General features: G+C 37.4%; 3 protein-coding genes across 4 annotated transcripts; 1 reads left to right on the top strand and 2 right to left on the bottom strand.

The window, feature by feature from the left end:
• Positions 1–2498: 2498 nt before the first annotated feature.
• Positions 2499–7497, top strand: LOC114726809 (O-fucosyltransferase 39-like). Of its 2 annotated transcripts, XM_028913523.1 has the most exons (11): positions 2499–2662; positions 3383–3445; positions 3561–3642; positions 3752–3822; positions 3913–4001; positions 4096–4299; positions 5145–5415; positions 5938–6165; positions 6268–6465; positions 6726–6871; positions 7247–7497. In XM_028913523.1, the coding sequence occupies exons 1-11, from the start codon at positions 2525–2527 to the stop codon at positions 7248–7250; spliced, it is 1494 nt and encodes a 497-aa protein (XP_028769356.1). In that variant the 5' UTR covers positions 2499–2524; the 3' UTR covers positions 7251–7497. The 2 variants fall into 2 exon arrangements, with proteins under 2 accessions (XP_028769356.1, XP_028769355.1); XM_028913522.1 differs by lacking the exon at positions 7247–7497 and having other exon boundaries at positions 6726–7176.
• Positions 7498–14931: 7434 nt separating this feature from the next.
• Positions 14932–16389, bottom strand: LOC114726829 (uncharacterized). Its single transcript, XM_028913548.1, has 2 exons — positions 16255–16389; positions 14932–16143 (listed from the first exon to the last, which is right to left on the bottom strand). The coding sequence occupies exons 1-2, from the start codon at positions 16387–16389 to the stop codon at positions 14932–14934; spliced, it is 1347 nt and encodes a 448-aa protein (XP_028769381.1).
• Positions 16390–16577: 188 nt separating this feature from the next.
• On the bottom strand, positions 16578–17483 carry LOC114726821 (uncharacterized). The gene has a single exon (XM_028913534.1). It carries the CDS (start codon positions 17481–17483, stop codon positions 16578–16580), a length of 906 nt encoding a protein of 301 aa, XP_028769367.1.
• Between the last annotated feature and the right edge of the window lie 1795 nt (positions 17484–19278).

Here is a 19278-nt window from a genome sequence, read left to right as displayed (position 1 = left end):
AATATTATTGTTTATAAACTAATATTACATAATATATACTATTTTATGTTTATAGAATAGTACTACTAGAATTTATAAAATAAAGAATAAAAAATTCAGGGACTTACTTAAAAATAAGGTGATCTTATAAGGACTTGATAAAAAGAAAAATAAATGTAAGGACCTAATTAAAAACAGATGAAAGTATAAAGACTTGATAAAAAGAAAAAAAATTATAGGGACCTGATTCAAAATTAGTTGAAACTATAAGGACTTGCAAATTAATTATCCCAAAAAACTTTGACCTAAATTTTATCCCTTTTTCTAAATACAACTAATTTAAATCCTCACATATATAAACATGTTGAGTGTCAATTCATATATGAAATTTCATCCAAAGATAGCAGTTGGCCTGCCATTGAGGCATGGACATGGCACATTTTAGATGATTAAGGTTAAGTATTTTACAAAATTACCCTTTTTCCTTCTAGACCCGGTTCTATTAGAAGTAATATTGCTCAAGCTATTATCAGGTATTAAAATATAAACAATCGAACATCTTTTCTAATTGATGAGTATTAATTAAAATGAGTCATATATTTAGAATCGGAGAAGTATTAATTAAAATATAAAATTATAATGGTAACGTCATGCCAGCCACAGGTCAGGGCTTCCAAAGTGATTCCCTCACAAGACAAATGTCAAACACAGTTGGTTTGCTTTCTTCCTTGATCAATTAGGGAGAATCCAACAAAAAATGCAGGGGGGCGCATGAGTGGGATTCTTTTATTTGTCGGCTATCAATTATAAGTGGAAATTATTTTATTTTTATATGCTTTTCAAAATTATCACCCACAAATAATTATTGACTTATTTTGGAATATAAATGGATTGTGATCATTTCAAATGCACTGTGTGTGTGTGTCCCTAGAAAAGGATGATACAAAATAAAAAGATGTAATTTTTTATTTTTTGTGATTTACTCGTACATGGGATAATTTAACTATTTAATTTTATTAAACATTAAGAATTCAGATCCAACGAACTGCCATCACATGTACATTGGGAGATTTCCAAACATTTACGTGTTACGAAAGGTTTTGTTTCATTCTTTAATACATGCTGTAAATAGTCTTCTGAATTTTATGCATTTGATTTTTTTTTTTTTCCAAAAACAGCATTCATTGTTTTAGCAAGTCATAAGTTGCGGTAAGATTTTTCTATGAGTGTTTGTTTTCAATGAAATTAATATAAATAATTTTTTATATATATTATTTGTTCATATGACAATTTTTTTTTGTGAAATGACAAATTCTTATTATTGATATTGTTAAGTAACCTCTCCTCTCCACTCGATTTGATTTCAAGATTATCTATCATTTTTCAACCCATAGCAAGATAATAAGAATATATGTGTGTACGTGTGGTTGGCAACCAAAAAAAAAGAAGAAGCGTGTGTATATCTCTGTGCTCTGGAAAATATATATGGGAAAATAGTATTGAGCTCTCATAGAAATAAATATAAATTTTTTTTTTAAAATCATTAAATTAATCTAAAATCTCAAGAGACCTGTTACAACAAAATTTTACTTATTCAATTACTAAACTGACCATATCTTTTTTTTTTTAAATATGTATTGACAATTGAAAGGATAGCTATTACCAGTTTAAAGTGTAACGATTAGCAATTATTACAACATATATTAACAACATATTTTCTTAGCGCATAACAAAGATATAATTCGTAGTTTGTTAATACTTATAATGATAGTTATTAATAACTATACCTTAAATTGTTAACTACTATTTTTTTGTTATCAATGTATATTTAAAAAAAAAAAGTAATTTAATAATTGATCAAGTAAAATAACGACGTCCCTTGACATTTCATATTAATTTGATGATCTAAAAATATTTTTATATGTAACTATCTCGGGCGAGACTTCAATGCAATTTTTTCAATACACACACACTGTTATCCATATGTAATATGTTTGATTTTTGCACAAGTTTTCCTCTCATGTGCTCCGAGTCAGTCTACAGTGTCGGTGATCTGCTGAAAGCAAAAAAAGCCTTCATTAAAAGGCCCGTGAGCTTCTTATTTCCCTTGACTGCCACTGGCTCTAGCACACGGCATACCTTCAAGCCTGTGAGTTTGCTACTTTCTCCGCGTTTCTCTGACGTGAAAAAAATACCATTCTTGTACTTTTCATCTATCCGGGTCCCTTTGATAAAGACGCTTCCTTCGTTACTCGATTCGGTGGGGTGGCCTGGTCTCCATGTGAGCTGCTTTTACTCGTCTCTTTCTCTTCCTTTCTTGGCTTGTCGCCTTGTTTAATTTCCTTCCGCTCTTTCTCCCACACATTCATTTCACAGTCCCCGAAACATGGAAAGTAGGATCATTCATTATTAATTTATGACACGATAATGTGCTGTTTAACATCCTTTCCCTCCTTTAATTCACAACTCACTACCTTGTAACTGTTGGAGTAGCATTAAAGCATCAGGCACTCTGCGGATCCGAGGTCGAGCTCTGCTGGCAACAATGGAGCTCAAGAACCAGAATAATCACTGGCTTCCTCAGGGACATGGCGCATTATCTTGCTTTTCCTTGCTCTTCTTCATAGTGTTCTTTTCGAGTTCATTCACTCAGTTGAGCCATGCCTCTCCTTCAATGTACCTGGTACGTTATAGATGATCGTTTCGGTTTCGTCGTCTCCTTAGCTTGATTTACTCCTCCAAAAATATTTTCCCATCTCTATTTTTTGATGTAGATTAAGCATTTCTTCCAACTCTCCCGGAAGCTTTAATTTTTCTGTCTGTCTTGTTCTGCAGTTTTAATGTATTTCCCTGCTTCTTCTTCTTCTTCTTTTTTTTGGGGGGGGGGGGTAACTGAAGCCCGGCCGTATGTAGTTTTCTTGTGAACTCTGAAATTTTTGTTTTCTTTTGTTTCTTGCTGTCTGTGGATGTTGATAACAAAGATGAAGTTTGATCACCATTCATGTGAGAACTCGTAGTTTCAGATTTATTTAGTGAAATAAAATGAATAAGAAACGAGCGAAAGAAAGTTTCTGACGTTTAGAATTTGCAGTTATGGTGAAATTATGACTAGCAAGAAAGCAGGAAACCTAAGTATATTTTAAAATTCATTAATTTAATTCTGTTGACGTACAAGGTTGATTAAACTTATCTAAGAATGGATGGCTGGATAATATTTTGGATCACAGTTTGATTAACCAAATAGATTTCTATTATCTGGTGAATTTTTATATCACTAGAATGACCTTCATATCAGTGCTGTGATATTCTCCAGAAAATTAGCTATTATTTTGCCTGAAAGTGAAATTGGTCGTTTTGTCTCCAGTACGGCAGTATCTTAAAACTTGCAACATCCTTTATGCAGGAACAGAGGGCCGTAAAACCCAGGCACATGCGTCTACTCAAGAGTGCTTTAGAACGTGAAGTTGTAAGAGTTGATTCAGTCGCCAATAAATTTTCGAATGATTTGCTGGACTCTGCTAAATCCTTCACTTTAGACATTATTATATTATATATTGACATTCTTTTCTCTGCTTGTGTAGTCAACACGCCAGCTTTCTGATCTGTGGGCTCCTCTAGAAAACCAAGGTTGGAGACCTTGTGTTGAATGTGGAAGTGAACCATGTAAGTCAAATTACTGATAGGCAGTCTTATGATTTTTTCCCCTTAAGAAAGCTCAGAACACTTTGTTACTAAGTAATGACCGGTTCATGTTATCTTGAAATCTGAGCAGCATTGCCAGAGAAGTCCGAGGGATACATCCAGGTATTTCTTGATGGTGGGTTGAACCAGCAAAGGATGGGGGTAGGTATTTAAAGCACACTACTAAGATCAAAATTGTCGTTATTTATGGATGTATAAAAATGTTTGATTTGTACTTTTGCATCTTTGAAGATATGTGATGCAGTTGTTGTTGCAAAGATTCTAAATGCAACTCTTGTTATTCCATACCTTGAAGTTAATCCTGTTTGGCGAGATTCAAGGTACTTGCAGAAGTCATCCTTCCACATTTTCTCCACTGCTTTAGATTTATCCGTTGGATTGTGCATGATGTATATTCTGATGTCTTCTCTACAGCACCTTCATGGATATATTTGATGCGGATCACTTCATTAATGTATTAAAGGATGATGTTTCTATAGTTAAAGAGTTACCCGACGAATTCTTGTGGAGCACAAGAGAGTACTACGCGGCCACTACCCGAGATACCAGAATCAAGGAAGCACCTGTTCATGCTTCTGCCAACTGGTATCTGAAAAATGTTTTGCCTGTTCTACGGAGGTTGGTAGTTACCTGAACCTGTCACTTTATATTTGCCAATGAATGAGTTGTTTCTGGGTCCCGCCCCTGCCAACTGGTATCTGGAAAATGTTTTGCCTGTTCTACAGAGGTTGGTAGTTACCTGAACCTGTCACTTTATATTTGCTAATCAATGAGCTGTTTTCAGGGTTGTGTATGGTTAAGCACAAAATGTTTATACATGGTCACAACCATTTTGGCATTTGCACTGTAAAATAATCAATCTGAGAATCTTTGCGGAAATCTGTTATGAAAATCTGTACTTGATTATTCTCCGAGTACACATTGCGCAAGCCTTCAGTGCTCAGTAGTTATCATCACTTTGTTTTGACTTCAAATAAGTAGTTAAAGATAGGATATGTGCTTTCAGAGTTTAGTAATTATGGCTCAGATGCTGAGATATAAACAACTCACATCAATGTTCTCTAATGTAGCCAAACTCATCTCCAAATCATGGCTCTCTCTTTTCTTTGATACAATTGAGCTGCTTGCAGAACTTCTTCTTCTTCTTCTTCTTCTTTTTTAATTATTCATTTTAAGAACCTAAAATTTGCGACAAATAAGAAGTGATATGTATGAGATGTAGCGCAACATCAAAATTGAGGGCAAGTAGTTGGACATGATTAACATCTATGCTCTGCTTGGAGGGTATGTGTTAAAAGCAGCTTATTTGGGTCTGATTATACTTTGTAAACCCCATGATTATGTGCGTGATACATGGCTTAGTTCCTAGCCTAATTACAGGTTGCTACTTCCCAAAGTCTTCTGCTCATCATTATTCTACAATACTGATCTTTTGATATTCTGAAATCTTTTATTTGGTGCAGTCATGGTATTGCCGCAATTGCACCATTTTCTCACCGTCTGACATTTGATAGCTTGCCTATGGAAATTCAACGGCTTCGCTGTAAAGTTAACTTCCAAGCATTACGTTTTGTTCCTCACATCAGAATACTTGGAGATGCTGTTATCAGCCGCCTTCGCTATCCTCAAGGCTCTGCTGGAGAAATGGGCACCAACCATCTCCAAATGGCCACTGATGCATACTATAAGAGAAGGGCAGGGAAATTTGTTGTGCTTCACCTACGCTTTGATAAGGTTTTGCTTTAATCTATTTGCTGAATATCATATATCAAACATGAGGTTTAAATATTACCCTTGCTTGTTTCCTTTATTTTGGTGGGGCAACATACCGAACATTCCTCGTGTGGTTGGGTTGCATTTTACTTCTTAAAAAAGGTGAATATTGCAAGAAGTAAATGAATAGTCGTAACAAGAGTTTCAGCCTAAAAAATTATGTAAATATGCCTGCTTTCAGTCTTTCACTTACATATTTCAAATAACAAGAGGGGTGGTTTGATTTTGCATGCATAAACAAGTGTTAGACAATCTTTCCTTAATGATGAAGCAACAAATTAATGAAACAAAAGCATCGGCTAGCATTCCTATCAGGTGATTTTTACTACTTGGTAAATCATAACTTTTCCTTCCATTTGAATGCAATATCCTGATTGGCATTCTATCCATTTTTTAACTTGTGGAATCAAAGTTTCTCTGAACTCTTACGAGCCTTATTTCTCAATTTGGGCTCACGTTGATAAAACTCTTGGCATCTTGTAGGATATGGCAGCGCATTCAGCCTGTGACTTTGGTGGAGGCAAAGCTGAAAAACTGGCTCTTGCTAAGTATCGACAGGTGATTTGGCAGGGAAGGGTTCTTAATTCACAGTTCACCGATGAAGAGTTGAGGAGTCAGGGCCGTTGTCCATTGACACCAGAAGAGATTGGATTACTGCTAGCAGCTCTGGGGTTTGACAACAGCACTCGTTTATATCTTGCGTCTCACAAGGTCTATTATTTTGCTTTGGTTTGGCACAATATTGACCTGATAATGTTAATATGAGACACTTGTGTTTTCGCAGTTGTTAATTGCAGAAGTTGTATTTTCCAGGTTTATGGTGGGAAAGCAAGGATTTCAACTTTGAGACAATTGTTTCCTCTGATGGAGAGCAAAAAGAGCCTTGCTTCGGCTGATGAACTTTCACAGATTAAGGGAAAGGCTTCTTTATTGGCAGCAGTTGATTACTATGTTGGCATGCACAGTGACATCTTCATTTCTGCTTCCCCAGGAAATATGCACAACGCATTGGTGAGTAGTGCTGGATGCTTTTCAAATTACATTACAGAAATTTCAATTCAAAACTTTCCAAATAAGGAGTAGAAACAGATTTCACCGTTCATTACGGGATTTCAGACTATATTAAGAATAAGAAGTTTCTCCTGTTCTCATATTTTAAGTAGCATATACTTTATTGCCATGATTTAGCAGAGGGTATGATGTTATGTTAATTTAGAAGTTGAAGTCAGAATGCGATACATTGATGATGATAAATGTTGTGATGTTGACAGGTGGGACATCGAACTTATCTGAATTTAAAGACCATTAGACCAAACATGGCACTGATGGGTCAACTCTTCCTGAATAAAAGCATCAGTTGGTCGGAGTTCCAGCAAGCAGTGGTCACCGGTCACTGGAACAGACAGGGTCAACTCAGGTTGAGAAAGCCAAAACAGTCCATTTACACATACCCTATTCCTGATTGCATGTGCCAAGCTTAGTATATATATAAAAGTTGCTCACGGAGGAGCCGCCTCTGTCTGCTAGAGTTGAGTGGCTTATTTTTTATAACATCGGTAGCTTGATGAATAACAAGGCATTGTCATTCTCATTTTCACGAGAGTCTATCTATCACAATGCTTTTGGTTAGGGAGCTCCAGGGTATGTATTGTGAATGGGATATTTATTTTATATCTGATTTGATCTATGGCCAGTATTGTTATATAGTATCAGCAGCTAATTTCCAAATTCTCATCTCTCTCTCCCTCTACACACACACACCTACCAAGCTACCTATTCCCCATCCCGGCTGGTAACAGTATGGAGCAGCCCTAAAGATTTGAGAGCAAGCAACCATTAGAAAGCCACGTGAATAGTAAAACCATTCACGCTCTGCTACTGGGAGGAAACAAATACACATCTGCGATATAACATTAAAGGCACATACTTTTTCATTTTTGGAACAATAGGGCCGCGTTAACACCGCGCAGATCTCGACCCACTTGATAAGCGAGCCAATAAATTCAATAATTTGCTTTTCTCAACGGACGTGGTCAATGAAGACAGTCCAGTCATGCATGAGAGGATTTCCTTTTCCTTTGTCTTTTTTTTTTAATTAAGCATGGGTATTCTTAATTGCAGGTTTGTTCATGCAACTTTTGCCTAATTAAATGTTAATACCTCTCATAGTGGAGATTTAAATTTTAGTTTGTGATGTTGCGAGAACTATTTCCTTTCATTAGATCTAATCCTGTTAATTATTATTGGTCACATGAGAGGATTTCTAGACCTTCTGAGAAAATGTAAAAATTAACATGCACGCGATTTCCTTCCCCGCAGAGGATGAGGCCTTCTAGCATGTCCAAAAGCTCAGCTGAAGTACTCGAATGATAACCCAAATGTTTGGGGAATCCTTTTGTCCAATTTCCACAAGAGTCTTAGATAACACATCCACAAGCACTAGTCCCAACTGACACTCGAACCTACAGATTTGTCAACGTCCAATCCTGTTACAACTTACTACTTCAACTGCCCTGCCTATGAGTTTTTATTTTTAAAATTTGGGTGATCATGAAATTAGATGGAAGTGAATTCCAAAAGTCTTATGACAATCCCGGGGCATTTCATTTATGAAAATGTTTATCTAGATGCAATTTCATGAAGAAAGTGTATTTTTATCCTCGCACCGAGATTATGAGTATTTGGGAAAAGTTGATATTATGATGCAATGTCCCACATTTGACGATATTAAGGTATTTAAGGAGGCCAACATTTATGCTGGCTGGCACGTCCGACATGCTCATCAGACGTAAAATGACACAAAAAGTCATGTTAGAGCCACCACTTACCTAATAATCCTATAGACCCGGTTGTCTACATGAAGGCATGCAAAGGTGGGCAGTCTTCCTATTCTGACCAGATCGTCTGTCATTGACTTGAGTCAGAAGCTCTTCTGGCACTTGATCTGCGCCCTAGCACTTTTTTGTGGTCTCTCAACATGTCATCCTATTATGGATTCCATCAGTATCGAAGCAATTCGGCATTGGTTTTATCTAGAATAAGGTTACCTAGCTGTCAGACCTTTGCTTTGCTTTTATATTGTAAAATAAAATAAAACATAGATTATTCCATAAAAAATAATAATATAAAAAGATATAGGTTATCCGCCACCAATGATCTCACAACTGACTCAACTGCGCGTCCTGTTATAATTTATAAAGCTGCCAGACCATATGTAAGTACTAAGATTATTTGAATCATTGTTCCTTGGAAATATAATTTAGGATGTCCACAGCCAAAAATGTTAACACAGCACAAGTAATGGCATCCGTGTCCTCACCAGCATAAAAGGCTGCATATAATGTCTGTTTTTGGTTTTGGACCAAAGCTACATACTATTTCTCCGATCCTAAATATAACATACAATTGCAAATCATGGATTTGCTATCAGGGCCAACCTATTCAACATTTCCTGTGAAAAAAAACTCCTTGACAAAATCATCACTTTAACATTTCATGTTTTCATGCTAACCTTATCTGGATTTGCAAGTTTGCAAGTCACCTTCACTCTCAGCGGATAGTCAAAAAAAACTACAAGTATTTTGCATTAACAAGAAATACTTACCTGCAAAAAGAGCTATTGTGAACTCTTCTGATGTTATTCATAAAGATATTATTAATTTACTTTCTTTTTTGCTTTTTCCTCGGTTAATTTTATTTTTACCTCTTGTCCTTTTTTTAACTTGTATCTAGTTATACTCTTGTATTGTTTTATTTTTATTATTTATGCATTTTAATTGTTTTTCATTAAAAGAAAATAATTGGTAATATAATTTCCACTCTAAAATAAAATCTTATATCCAAACCTAAAGGTAATATAATGTTTCAGACATAGTTTCATAACAAAGATTTCAAATGGTTTTCTCAAAATTTCCATATAATAAAATCAAACTTCTCATAAATTAAGGGAACTCATTCCTATCTTTACAAAATAAGTGTATAGATGGAAAACAAATTATGATTTTAAAAGTGATTTTAAGGTGTGTGTATATATATATAAAGTAAATATGTAAGAGAATTTTTGTCTCAACTTACATAATAACAACATTTTTTTAAGTGATGTTGGGATGCTCCAAACCTGCGAAAACTCACATCAAGATTCCATTATTTGATGTTGTTTTGATCAAGATAATTTAAGCTACTGACAATAATATCAAACACTTACAATTAGTATAACTAACCAAATACATTATTCTAATATTATCAGACACTCAGAGAATCGTTTCAAAAAAGGTATTCGGGGCATTAACAAAGTAACAATACAGCAGATACAAATAATAGTATGTGCTGTCTTATAATCATGCATCAATCTGCCTTGATCCTTGATTTTGTTGAAGAGGACGCTTCATTTTGAGAAGATGGGATAGACCTGATATTACATGTAAACGACTGTGTGGAACACCTGTTTTTGCAAGGGCCCTTCCTTTTTTGTCAAGAAGCACAAAGCATGGAACATACCTCACATCGTAATTAAGGAGCTGCAATAATACAATTTCAATACAAGTCAGCATGAAGAAGCCATGTTAAACAAGCTTCTCCTTCCAAGGGGCAAATGACTAGCATGAAAACCATAACAATCAATTATTCACAAAGTACGCCATTGCCACTCCCCAAAAAAAAAAAAAAAAAAACCCACAAAACCATATCACTAATAAGTTTAGCCTGCTTACTCTGCAAAAACCCTTCAAAGATGTTCTTTCAATATGGGAAAACATACTTCGTAATTCCCTAGCACTCCAAAACCAAACAGATTATTCCATGGACAAAAGGGAAAGGACCTTGTAAGCTGCATCTCATAATATACAATATTTACTGGATTCAATAAAAAACCATATAGTGTTTTACAAGCATCATTATCAGTCAAGCTCTACATATGAAGACACTAAAATTGAAGACTTTCATGTCTAAAAGGACACAATAAATAAACGGACAATTATCTGACAAGAGGCCTAAAATCTATTGGCTTGAGCTTTAAATTGAAGTGTAATATACTAGGGCATATGATTGGATCTTCGCTTGAAAGACTCCGGAAACCATCTCATGAGTTTTGCAGCAGAAAAAGTTAGAATCACTAGTTTTCAAGAGGCATGAAGTGAAGATGTTGCAATAATCTTGATGGAAAGCAAGGAAAGGAATTGGGATTCAGTTAAAATGAATACCAACTATAGTGGTGAATTGATGATATTTGTAAGAAGATATGCAATGAAAGATTAAGGCCAAGGACAACTTCATCTTGGGTGACAGAGAATCAAAACATTTAAAACAAACTTCATGCATCTGACAGAGGTTGGAGAACCAAAGCAACAAAATTTTTCATCAATATACTCTACGGAAAATAAGATACCTCAGGTAGCCATTTCTCATTCTCAGCATCAGCCATGACAATATTGAGCCAATCAGAATTCCGTGTCTCTACCTCAGAAACAAATTTAAGCAAAGAATTGCAAAGCCTGCATTTGGGAGAGTAGAACTCAATCACTGTAGCCTCCTTCCCACTGGCTAGAGCAGAGGCAAAAGCTCTCTGCTCTGCCTCCCCTTGCTCAATTGGAGTCATTTTCTGCCTCCCCTTGGTTTTCTCATCCAATTGCAAGGGATTGAGAGAAATCATCGGAGAACTTGGAGATTTTGCAAGTGAATTGGCAAACTTGAAAGCAATTGATCCAAGATTTTGGATTGACTTGAATAGCCAAGGACCATCAAAGTTGCAAGCGTCAGAAGTTTTGTTACTTTGATTGACATCCCATGGCAATTTTAGGCAAACACAGGTTGCTTAGGCATCAAACCCATTGCCCGCCCAGTATCAGGGACAGTTTAAAATGAACAAATGCGAATGAAAATAACGAATTCCTACCATATTACACTCAGCGGGGAACAACTACGCAGATAACAGATGACGCGGGAACAAATTCAACCAGACTCAAAGCCAATCCCACAGGATTTTGGGAGTAGACAAACCCCTAGGGTTCGAAGCGGACAACGTTAGACGGCGTCCAACGGAGTGTAGAATGCTTGTTCGCAGGCATTGGAAAGTCCTTACTCCACTACTAGCTACTATATTGTGTTTTGTCGGGTTATAATTAATTTTAATTTTAAGCGGGGAATTAGGAATAAGTCGAAGTTAATTACTCAAATAACCAGATTAATTAACTCAATTAACGAAAATTCATTTTATAAATTAATTTATGTCATAAAAGCATTTATTTTGAATTTTTATAAAAATAAAAATTTAATAGAAATTTTATAGTTTACATTCATGTTTATTAAATTGTATTAAACCAAATTCATATTGTATTCAATTCGAATTTATATTAACTTAATTAAAAATTAGGTTGCGCAGAAGAATATTATTTGGAGGGATAAGATGGTTAGAGAAGAAACTAGAGGTAGTATTGTCAGGGCAAGGATTAGCTATTGCATCTTCAACACAGAGATGCCGTAGTGTCATGATTGCAGGTTATTTCAGGCTGCTCAATCGCAAGTTTTTTTTTTTTTTTCATTTTTTTAGTTTTTTTTTTGATACAAGAGGGGGCTAACAGCCCAAAATAAAACTAACGCAAAAGGCTTCTGGGTTTAGTGCAACCCAAGACATCTCTATCCAAACAGCATCGGACCCCAACAGGTGGTTCCCATAACATCTGTATTTCATTGGATCGAAGGAAGCTCCATTTGGCTAACCAATCAGCTACTGCATTACCCTCCCTAAAGGCATGACTCGTCCGCAGCTCCCACCCGGATCTTAAAAGATCATTTATTCTTTCCATAAATCTGCTGCTACCTTCTCCTCCTAGTAGCATCTCTTCCAACTTTCGAATAACAATCATGGAATCTGATTCAATGATCACTCTCTTATGGGGTATTTGCTTCAAAAGATCCATCCCAGTAAATAGCGCCCACAACTCAGCATCCTCCACACTGCATCTTCCCAATTTTTGAGCAAATCCTCCAATCCATCTGCCTTCATTGTCTCGAAAAACTCCTTCGCATCCAGCTATCCCGCCATTTTCACATACAGCACCATCAATATTCATTTTGATCCACCCTGTATCAGGTTTATTCCATTTGATCTGCATACACACCTCCTGTACTCCCTTCTCCTTCTTCTCTAACATCTCTCTAATTTCATTTACATACCTGTAAATTGCAGCCACAGGATCGCTTGGTCTCTCAAAATCAGTCTCAAATAAGCTACGGTTCCTCCATTGCCATAGAAACCAAACGGTTACAGCAAACACTATTTTCCAATCCCTCCAGACACCTCTTTTCCTGCTAAGGTTTTGGATAAACCACTCATTCAGTGCCAGGTTGAAAAAAGTTTCCCATCTTCTACCTCCCAAGATCGCCCTCCATATCCACCTTGCTATCACACAGTCTCGGAGAACGTGGAGTGTGTCCTCCTCTTTTTCCCTACATAGAATGCAGATTAGGGAAGTATTTATCATTTTACTCCTCCGAACAGAGGTTAACAAACCCCCATTAGATGCAACCCACATGAATATTTGTATTCTCCTAGGCCCCCTCCATTCCCAGATCCTCTTCCAAACTAAGTTTGATCCTTCTCTATCAAATCCTTTCAGGTGGTTGTACATATCCGAAACTACGTATTTTCCATTAGCATTCCCCAACCATTTAATAGTATCATCAGGCTCATCCATTTTAAGAGGTGGCACAGTTTGTATTTTTTCAATAGTCTCCTCAGTCAAAAAAATTTTCAACAGTACCGTATTCCACTCACCATTTTCTGTAATAAAGTCTGCCACTTTTGCCTTTAGTTCTTCCTCATTCAGAGTTCTTATGCATTTCTCTTTTAAGGTCCCCATTTGTGTAAACCAGTTGTCTTCCTAGAACTTGATTCTCCTTCCATTTCCTACTTCCCAGCCAACATTTTCCACCATGTCCTTCCACAAACTGCCCAATCTCTTCCATATTGCTGAATCCCCCTTCTTCACAACACATTCTCTCCCCAGTTCTACTTTCCTTCCATATTTTGCATTAAGCACCTTCGACACCAACTTCTCAGGTTTTGCCATCATTTCCCAACCAGTCTTGCAAAGTAAAGCATCATTCATTGTTTTAAGGTCTTTGAGCCCATAACCTCCTGTCTCCTTGGGTCTACATAATCTATTCCACCCTAAAGCATGGAATTTTCTTTTTCCCCCTTCTTCTCCCCATATAAATTCTCGCTATAACTTTTCTAATTGTTTGCAGACACCTTTTGGTATGTCTTCATGTAGCATATGATAAACAGGCATTTGTTGAGTAACAGATTGCACCAATGTCAACCTTCCAGCCAAGGATAGACTATTCCTCTTCCATCCACTGAGTTTCTTTTGCACTTTATCGATTAGAAATCAAAGTTTCTTCTTAGGTTTCTTCCCCTAACTACTTGGGCCCCCAAATATCTACCAATCCCTTCTGCTTTGCTGAAACCACATATATTAACAAGTTCATTCTGGTTTTCCTCGCTTACGTTCCTGGAGAAACATACAGTAGTCTTTTGAGGATTTATTTTTTGCCCAGACATCTCAGCAAATTTTTGCAAACATCTTGTCACCACCTCAACTTGATCCCTTTCAGCTTCACAAAAAAGCAACAAATCATCTGCAAACATCAAGTGGGGCACTTCCACCTTTTTCCTCCCTATCTTAATTGGTCTCCACTGTTTTGCTGTTACTGCATCTGCAATTATATGTGACAATTTTTCCATACCCATCACAAAAAGATAAGGTGACAAGGGGTCACCTTGTCTCACTCCTCTTGAAGGCAAAAACGAGGTGGACTTGGCTCCATTCCACAGAATCTGAAAACTAGTAGTATTCACGCACGCTTCAATAACCTCCAAAATCTTCCCATTTATTCCAATCTCGCCAAGAACTCTATATAGGAATTCCCAGCTCATCCTATCATATGCCTTCTCCAAATCAATTTTAATTGCCATGAAACCCTTCTTCCCACTCATTCTACTCATCAAATGATCAATTTCTTTAGCAATAATGATGTTTTCCTGTATACATCTCCCTGGTACAAAACTCGTTTGATAGGGAGAAACTATCTTACTTAAAATCGGTTTCAATCTGTTGACTAGGATTTTAGACAGCACCTTATACATTACTGTGCATAATGAAATTGGTCTCATTTGCGTTACCCTTTCAGGCTTTTCATTTTTTGGTATAAGTACTGTAAGTGTCTCGTTCACCTCTTTAATCTTGCAAGGATTCTCCCACATATTATGAATACTGCGTATAACATTTTTCCCCACTACTTCCCAGTTACTTTGATAGAAAGCAGCAGGAAATCCATCAATTCCAGGAGCTTTAAATGCCCCTATATTAAACATGGCCCTTCTTATCTCCTCCCTCCCTACATTCTTATTCAACCTATTTAAGCATTCCTGAGACACTGTCCCCCATCTTTGTTTTGTATCTACCCACCTTCTTCCTCCTACTTCCTCTGTAACATATTAATGAAATAATTCCGGACCATTTCTATTAGCTCTATCTCGTTGTCAATCCACATCCCATATTCATCTTTTAACATTACAATCCTGTTTCTCCTCCTCCTGTTCAGAGTTTTTAAATGATAATAGTGTGTATTTCTGTCCCCATTTTCCATCCACTCCCCCCAAGATTTTTGGAACCAGAAAATCTCTTCTTGTAGCAGGAGTTCCATCAGTTCTTGCTGAAGCTCTTGGCTTAGTTCATCCAAAAACGGATTTCTGCTTTTACCCAAACTTTGCTGTATACCACCAATTCTTGCCAAAAGCTTATTCTTCCTCTTCCTCAAATCCCCAAACACCTCCTTATTCCAAACTCTCAAGGCTTCTTTCAAGCTTTCCAGTGCCTTAACCATCTCTTCTCCCTTATTCCATTTCTTCTCCATGAAGTTCTTAAAATCCGGATGCTTTAACCACATGGCTTCAAAACGAAACGGCCTCTCTACCCAAACAGTTTGTTGTCCGCTGAAGTTAAATAAAAGGGGATGATGATCCGAGTGAATTCTGGGAAGCACTCGTACAAACGCATTTGAGTAGGCATTCTGCCATTCCACATTGCACAAACCTCTGTCCAGTCTCTTAAACACCCTTTCCCTTCCTTCCCATTTAGGTCCCCTCCAAGTAAAAAACGGACCCACTGGATCTAAATCAATCAAAACATTCCTATGAATCCAATCACGAAACGCATTACATCTGTTAATATTAGCCCCCATGCCTCCGCTTTGCTCACTTAGAGAGGCAATATCATTAAAATCACCCCCTATGAGCCAAGGACCTTTCTCCTCCTGTGCAATCACATTCCATTTATCCCATAATTCATTTCTCCTTACTCCCTGCGGGTTTGCATAGACTATGGTGCAGAAGCACACTAACGAGTTGCTTCTGTCAATTCTGACATGTGAGAATTCCTCACACTCCCAAAGAACTTCAACACTGAGGTTCTCCTCCTTCCAACAAAGCCAGATTCCACCAGTATACCCCCTTGCTTCCACTCTCACAGAGAAATTAAACCCCATTCTCTTCACAATATCTTTTACTTTGTTTCCACTCACCCTAGTTTCAACCAAAGCAAACAAATCCGGCTTATGTAATCTATTAATTTCTTTCACTGCTGCTATACTCTTATTACTTGCAGCTCCACGACAATTCCAAATTATCAACTTAATCATAATTATAAAGAAAGAGCATTACATCAACAGGATTTAATCCACCATGGATTCACCATCAATCACGTCAACAAAATTATCTACTTCAGGTATTGTATTACTTACCTGCTCTCTCTGAGGCCCTCTGTCCACCTCGCTTGTGAGGAGACTTTCCTCTCCTGTAACCATCACCTGATCATCTCCATCTCGCATTGTAACTTGCTTCTCTTCCCTTTTCCATGGCTCATTATAGGGAACCATAGTCCCACTCTGATTCCTTTTAATGATTAACATATTTTTTCCATTTTCAATTCTGCTCTCTTTTTCATTTTCCACATTCGTTGCTCTGAAAATGATTCCTTCATTCCCTTTCTGTTGTGATTTATCTGTATTTCTTCGATGAGTCTCCTTACTCCTTCCACTTCTTGCATCCACTCTACTTCCATTAGTTATATCTTGCATTGGTGCCACCCCCTGTTCATTCTCCTCTTCCCTCTCGGTCTGCCTCTCAAGCACTGAGAAACGTGACGTCCCTGCAACACTCCCCACTTGGTTCTGCACCCTTCTCTACCCCTCCTACTTCTCTGTACCACTTTCCAGGGACCTTCCACCTCCATATCCTCCCTAGTATTTTGACTCTCATATCCGTCTTTTTTATCTGCCCTTTTACCTTCTTTGCAGTGATCTTTTACGTGCCCAAAACGGCCACAGCACAAGCACAAGAGTCCCATGCTTTCATACTCTATTTGCTTTGTCACTCCATCAATTGTATACTGGGGGATCAACGGCTGTTTTAGGTCAACTTCTACGCATATTCGAGCATACATTCCTCTTGCTCTTGTAGCCGTGCTTGTATCTACCCTCAACACCTTACCAATGGCACTTCCGACATTCCACAGAATCTTCTTATCGAAATACTTAAACGATAATCCCGGCAGTCTCACCCAAACAGCAATCTTAGTTATCTCTTCCACCAATGGTTCAAAATCAGACCTCCATCTCATCACACTCAGATAAGAATCAAATATAGTCCATGGTCCGCCGGTTAAGGCGTTCATGTAGTCATCAACATCCTGAAAGCCAACCATATAGTAATCATTCTCAACATCTGATACTTTCACCTTCCCCCTTTTCCCCCATAGACGCAGCAGGTTTCTCTTCATGGCTGCCAGTGTCGTTGTCTTCCCCACCAGTTTAACAACCAAAGTTTGCGAGAAAATCTCTCCTATCCTCCGATTCTCTTCAACCGACACTACTATATTCGACTTCTGCGGATTTGCTCTATCTATCCAGATGCCCTCGTTCAAATCTTCTAAGGCATCAAACCCAGTATCAACGGACTCCTCATCCTCCATTCCGAATAACCCTGCTCTCGACGTCGCACCACCTTCTTTCACAGAATCACGGTAAGAGCGTTTCCCCCCTTCCTCTCGGCTTTCCTGTTCCTTTCCGATTAGTCTAGAAATTCTTCCTCGTTGAATGCTATCCCCGCTTTCCTCACCTTCTTCCTACTCCTCTCCAACGCATCCCTCTCCTCCGCCGTTGCCTCCGCCATCAACTGCGGCGGCCCTCCACAAGTCGTCGTCAGCATACCTTTAGAAAACCCAGCTTTTCTTTCTTTAAATTTTGTATTTTGGACTGCATTTTTTTTTTTAGTTTTCTATTAACTTATGTTTCGAGTGAATGTGGATTATTTCAAGTTATCTAGATCTCGTAGTATTTGGTCTCAAGATCTTACTTTGATGACTTCTGGAATACTACTGGTGACGCATTATGAGACACAATACTTTTTTTTTGTCTACTCAGTTTACCGGAGTTTTGCTCCGATTACGTTTGGATCCAACCCGCGTCGCGCACCTGGTTGTAGTAGGTGAGTCTCCCAACGGAAATTTCTGCATACACTGAGACTCGAACTTGAAACTTCACTTAAATAATACCAAGTTGTTTACCACTTGGAGTAACTCTCATTGGTTTATGAGACACGATACTAGTTATTGTTTTGGAGATTCTTTCCCACTTCTTGCATCTTAAGAGGGATATTTGGACCCTTCGTGGTCTTCTGAGGTGGTTTGTGTCAGCTCTTCCATCCATTCCGCCCACGGGGGCAGGGGCCCAAAAACCACTTTTCACAGTCTAGTCTTTCAACGCATCAGGCATGATAGCTTCAAGAGCGTGCTTAAAGAGTAATTTAGATAATACTACCTCCGGTCTTATTTATAAAACTTTATTTATAGATTACAAATAAAATCTTATAATTAGAACCGAAAATAATACTTACATCTAGCTTCTTATAAATATTATATCAAGTTTTTCAGTCGTATATGAAAATGTATCCTATTTCTTCTATGTAAGTTTAAAGATAAATGATGATATGAAAAAAAAAAAAAAACCAGAACACATGACAAAATGGATTTTAAAAAAGTAGTTAAATATTTCTTATATTGACATAAACTTATTCACGCAACTATAAAGTATTTATAATTGTATTTTCAAAAATTTGATATATTTACATTGGATATATATTTTGCCCCCACAAATTATTATGTCTAGGCCTGCCACAGAATGCATATCTGATCCGATCACCGGATTAGACTAACTTTCGATCAGCAAACCGAGACAAAATACCAGTATTTCAAACTATGTTCTCTATCCCCCCCAGCTCTTCTTCCCTTTTTTTGGGTTTTTTTTTGGGGGGGGGGGTTGTACAACATAACAGCACAATAATAAATCTTATTTCATTAGGTGGGGTTAATTATATGGAAAATTTTATTTATAGCTTCACAAAAATAAAGTTCCTTATATCATGATACCTTGGCTTGAGAGAATATGTACAACATATCTGGGTCGGTTTCTGGATGAAAATAACCATTGTACAGAAGCGAGCTAAAAGCTCCAAAACAATCAACTATAAAACATGGAGCACTTACAATCTATTTATCTTTCCCGTATTCAGCCGTTGAAGGTTTCTTTCCACCCTGCCATCCAGTCATCTCCTTTGCCTCTTTCTTGGAAGTCTCCATCCCCTCCTCAATAGGAAGGGTTCTCTTTGATCCCTCCAATGCAACACCAAGGACTATATTTCTTCAACATCAGGCCTGGATGTAGGAGGCTGTTCAGCTGGTTTCCTTTCGCCTTGTTGTTTTGATGGTT

This window comes from Neltuma alba, unplaced genomic scaffold, assembly GCF_004799145.2.
Source record: "Neltuma alba isolate B1F8T4 unplaced genomic scaffold, ASM479914v2 tig00012407_pilon, whole genome shotgun sequence".
Classification (NCBI taxonomy): domain Eukaryota; kingdom Viridiplantae; phylum Streptophyta; class Magnoliopsida; order Fabales; family Fabaceae; genus Neltuma; species Neltuma alba.
Note: the sequence above shows the minus strand (reverse complement) of the source record. Positions and strands in the feature narration are given on the sequence as shown.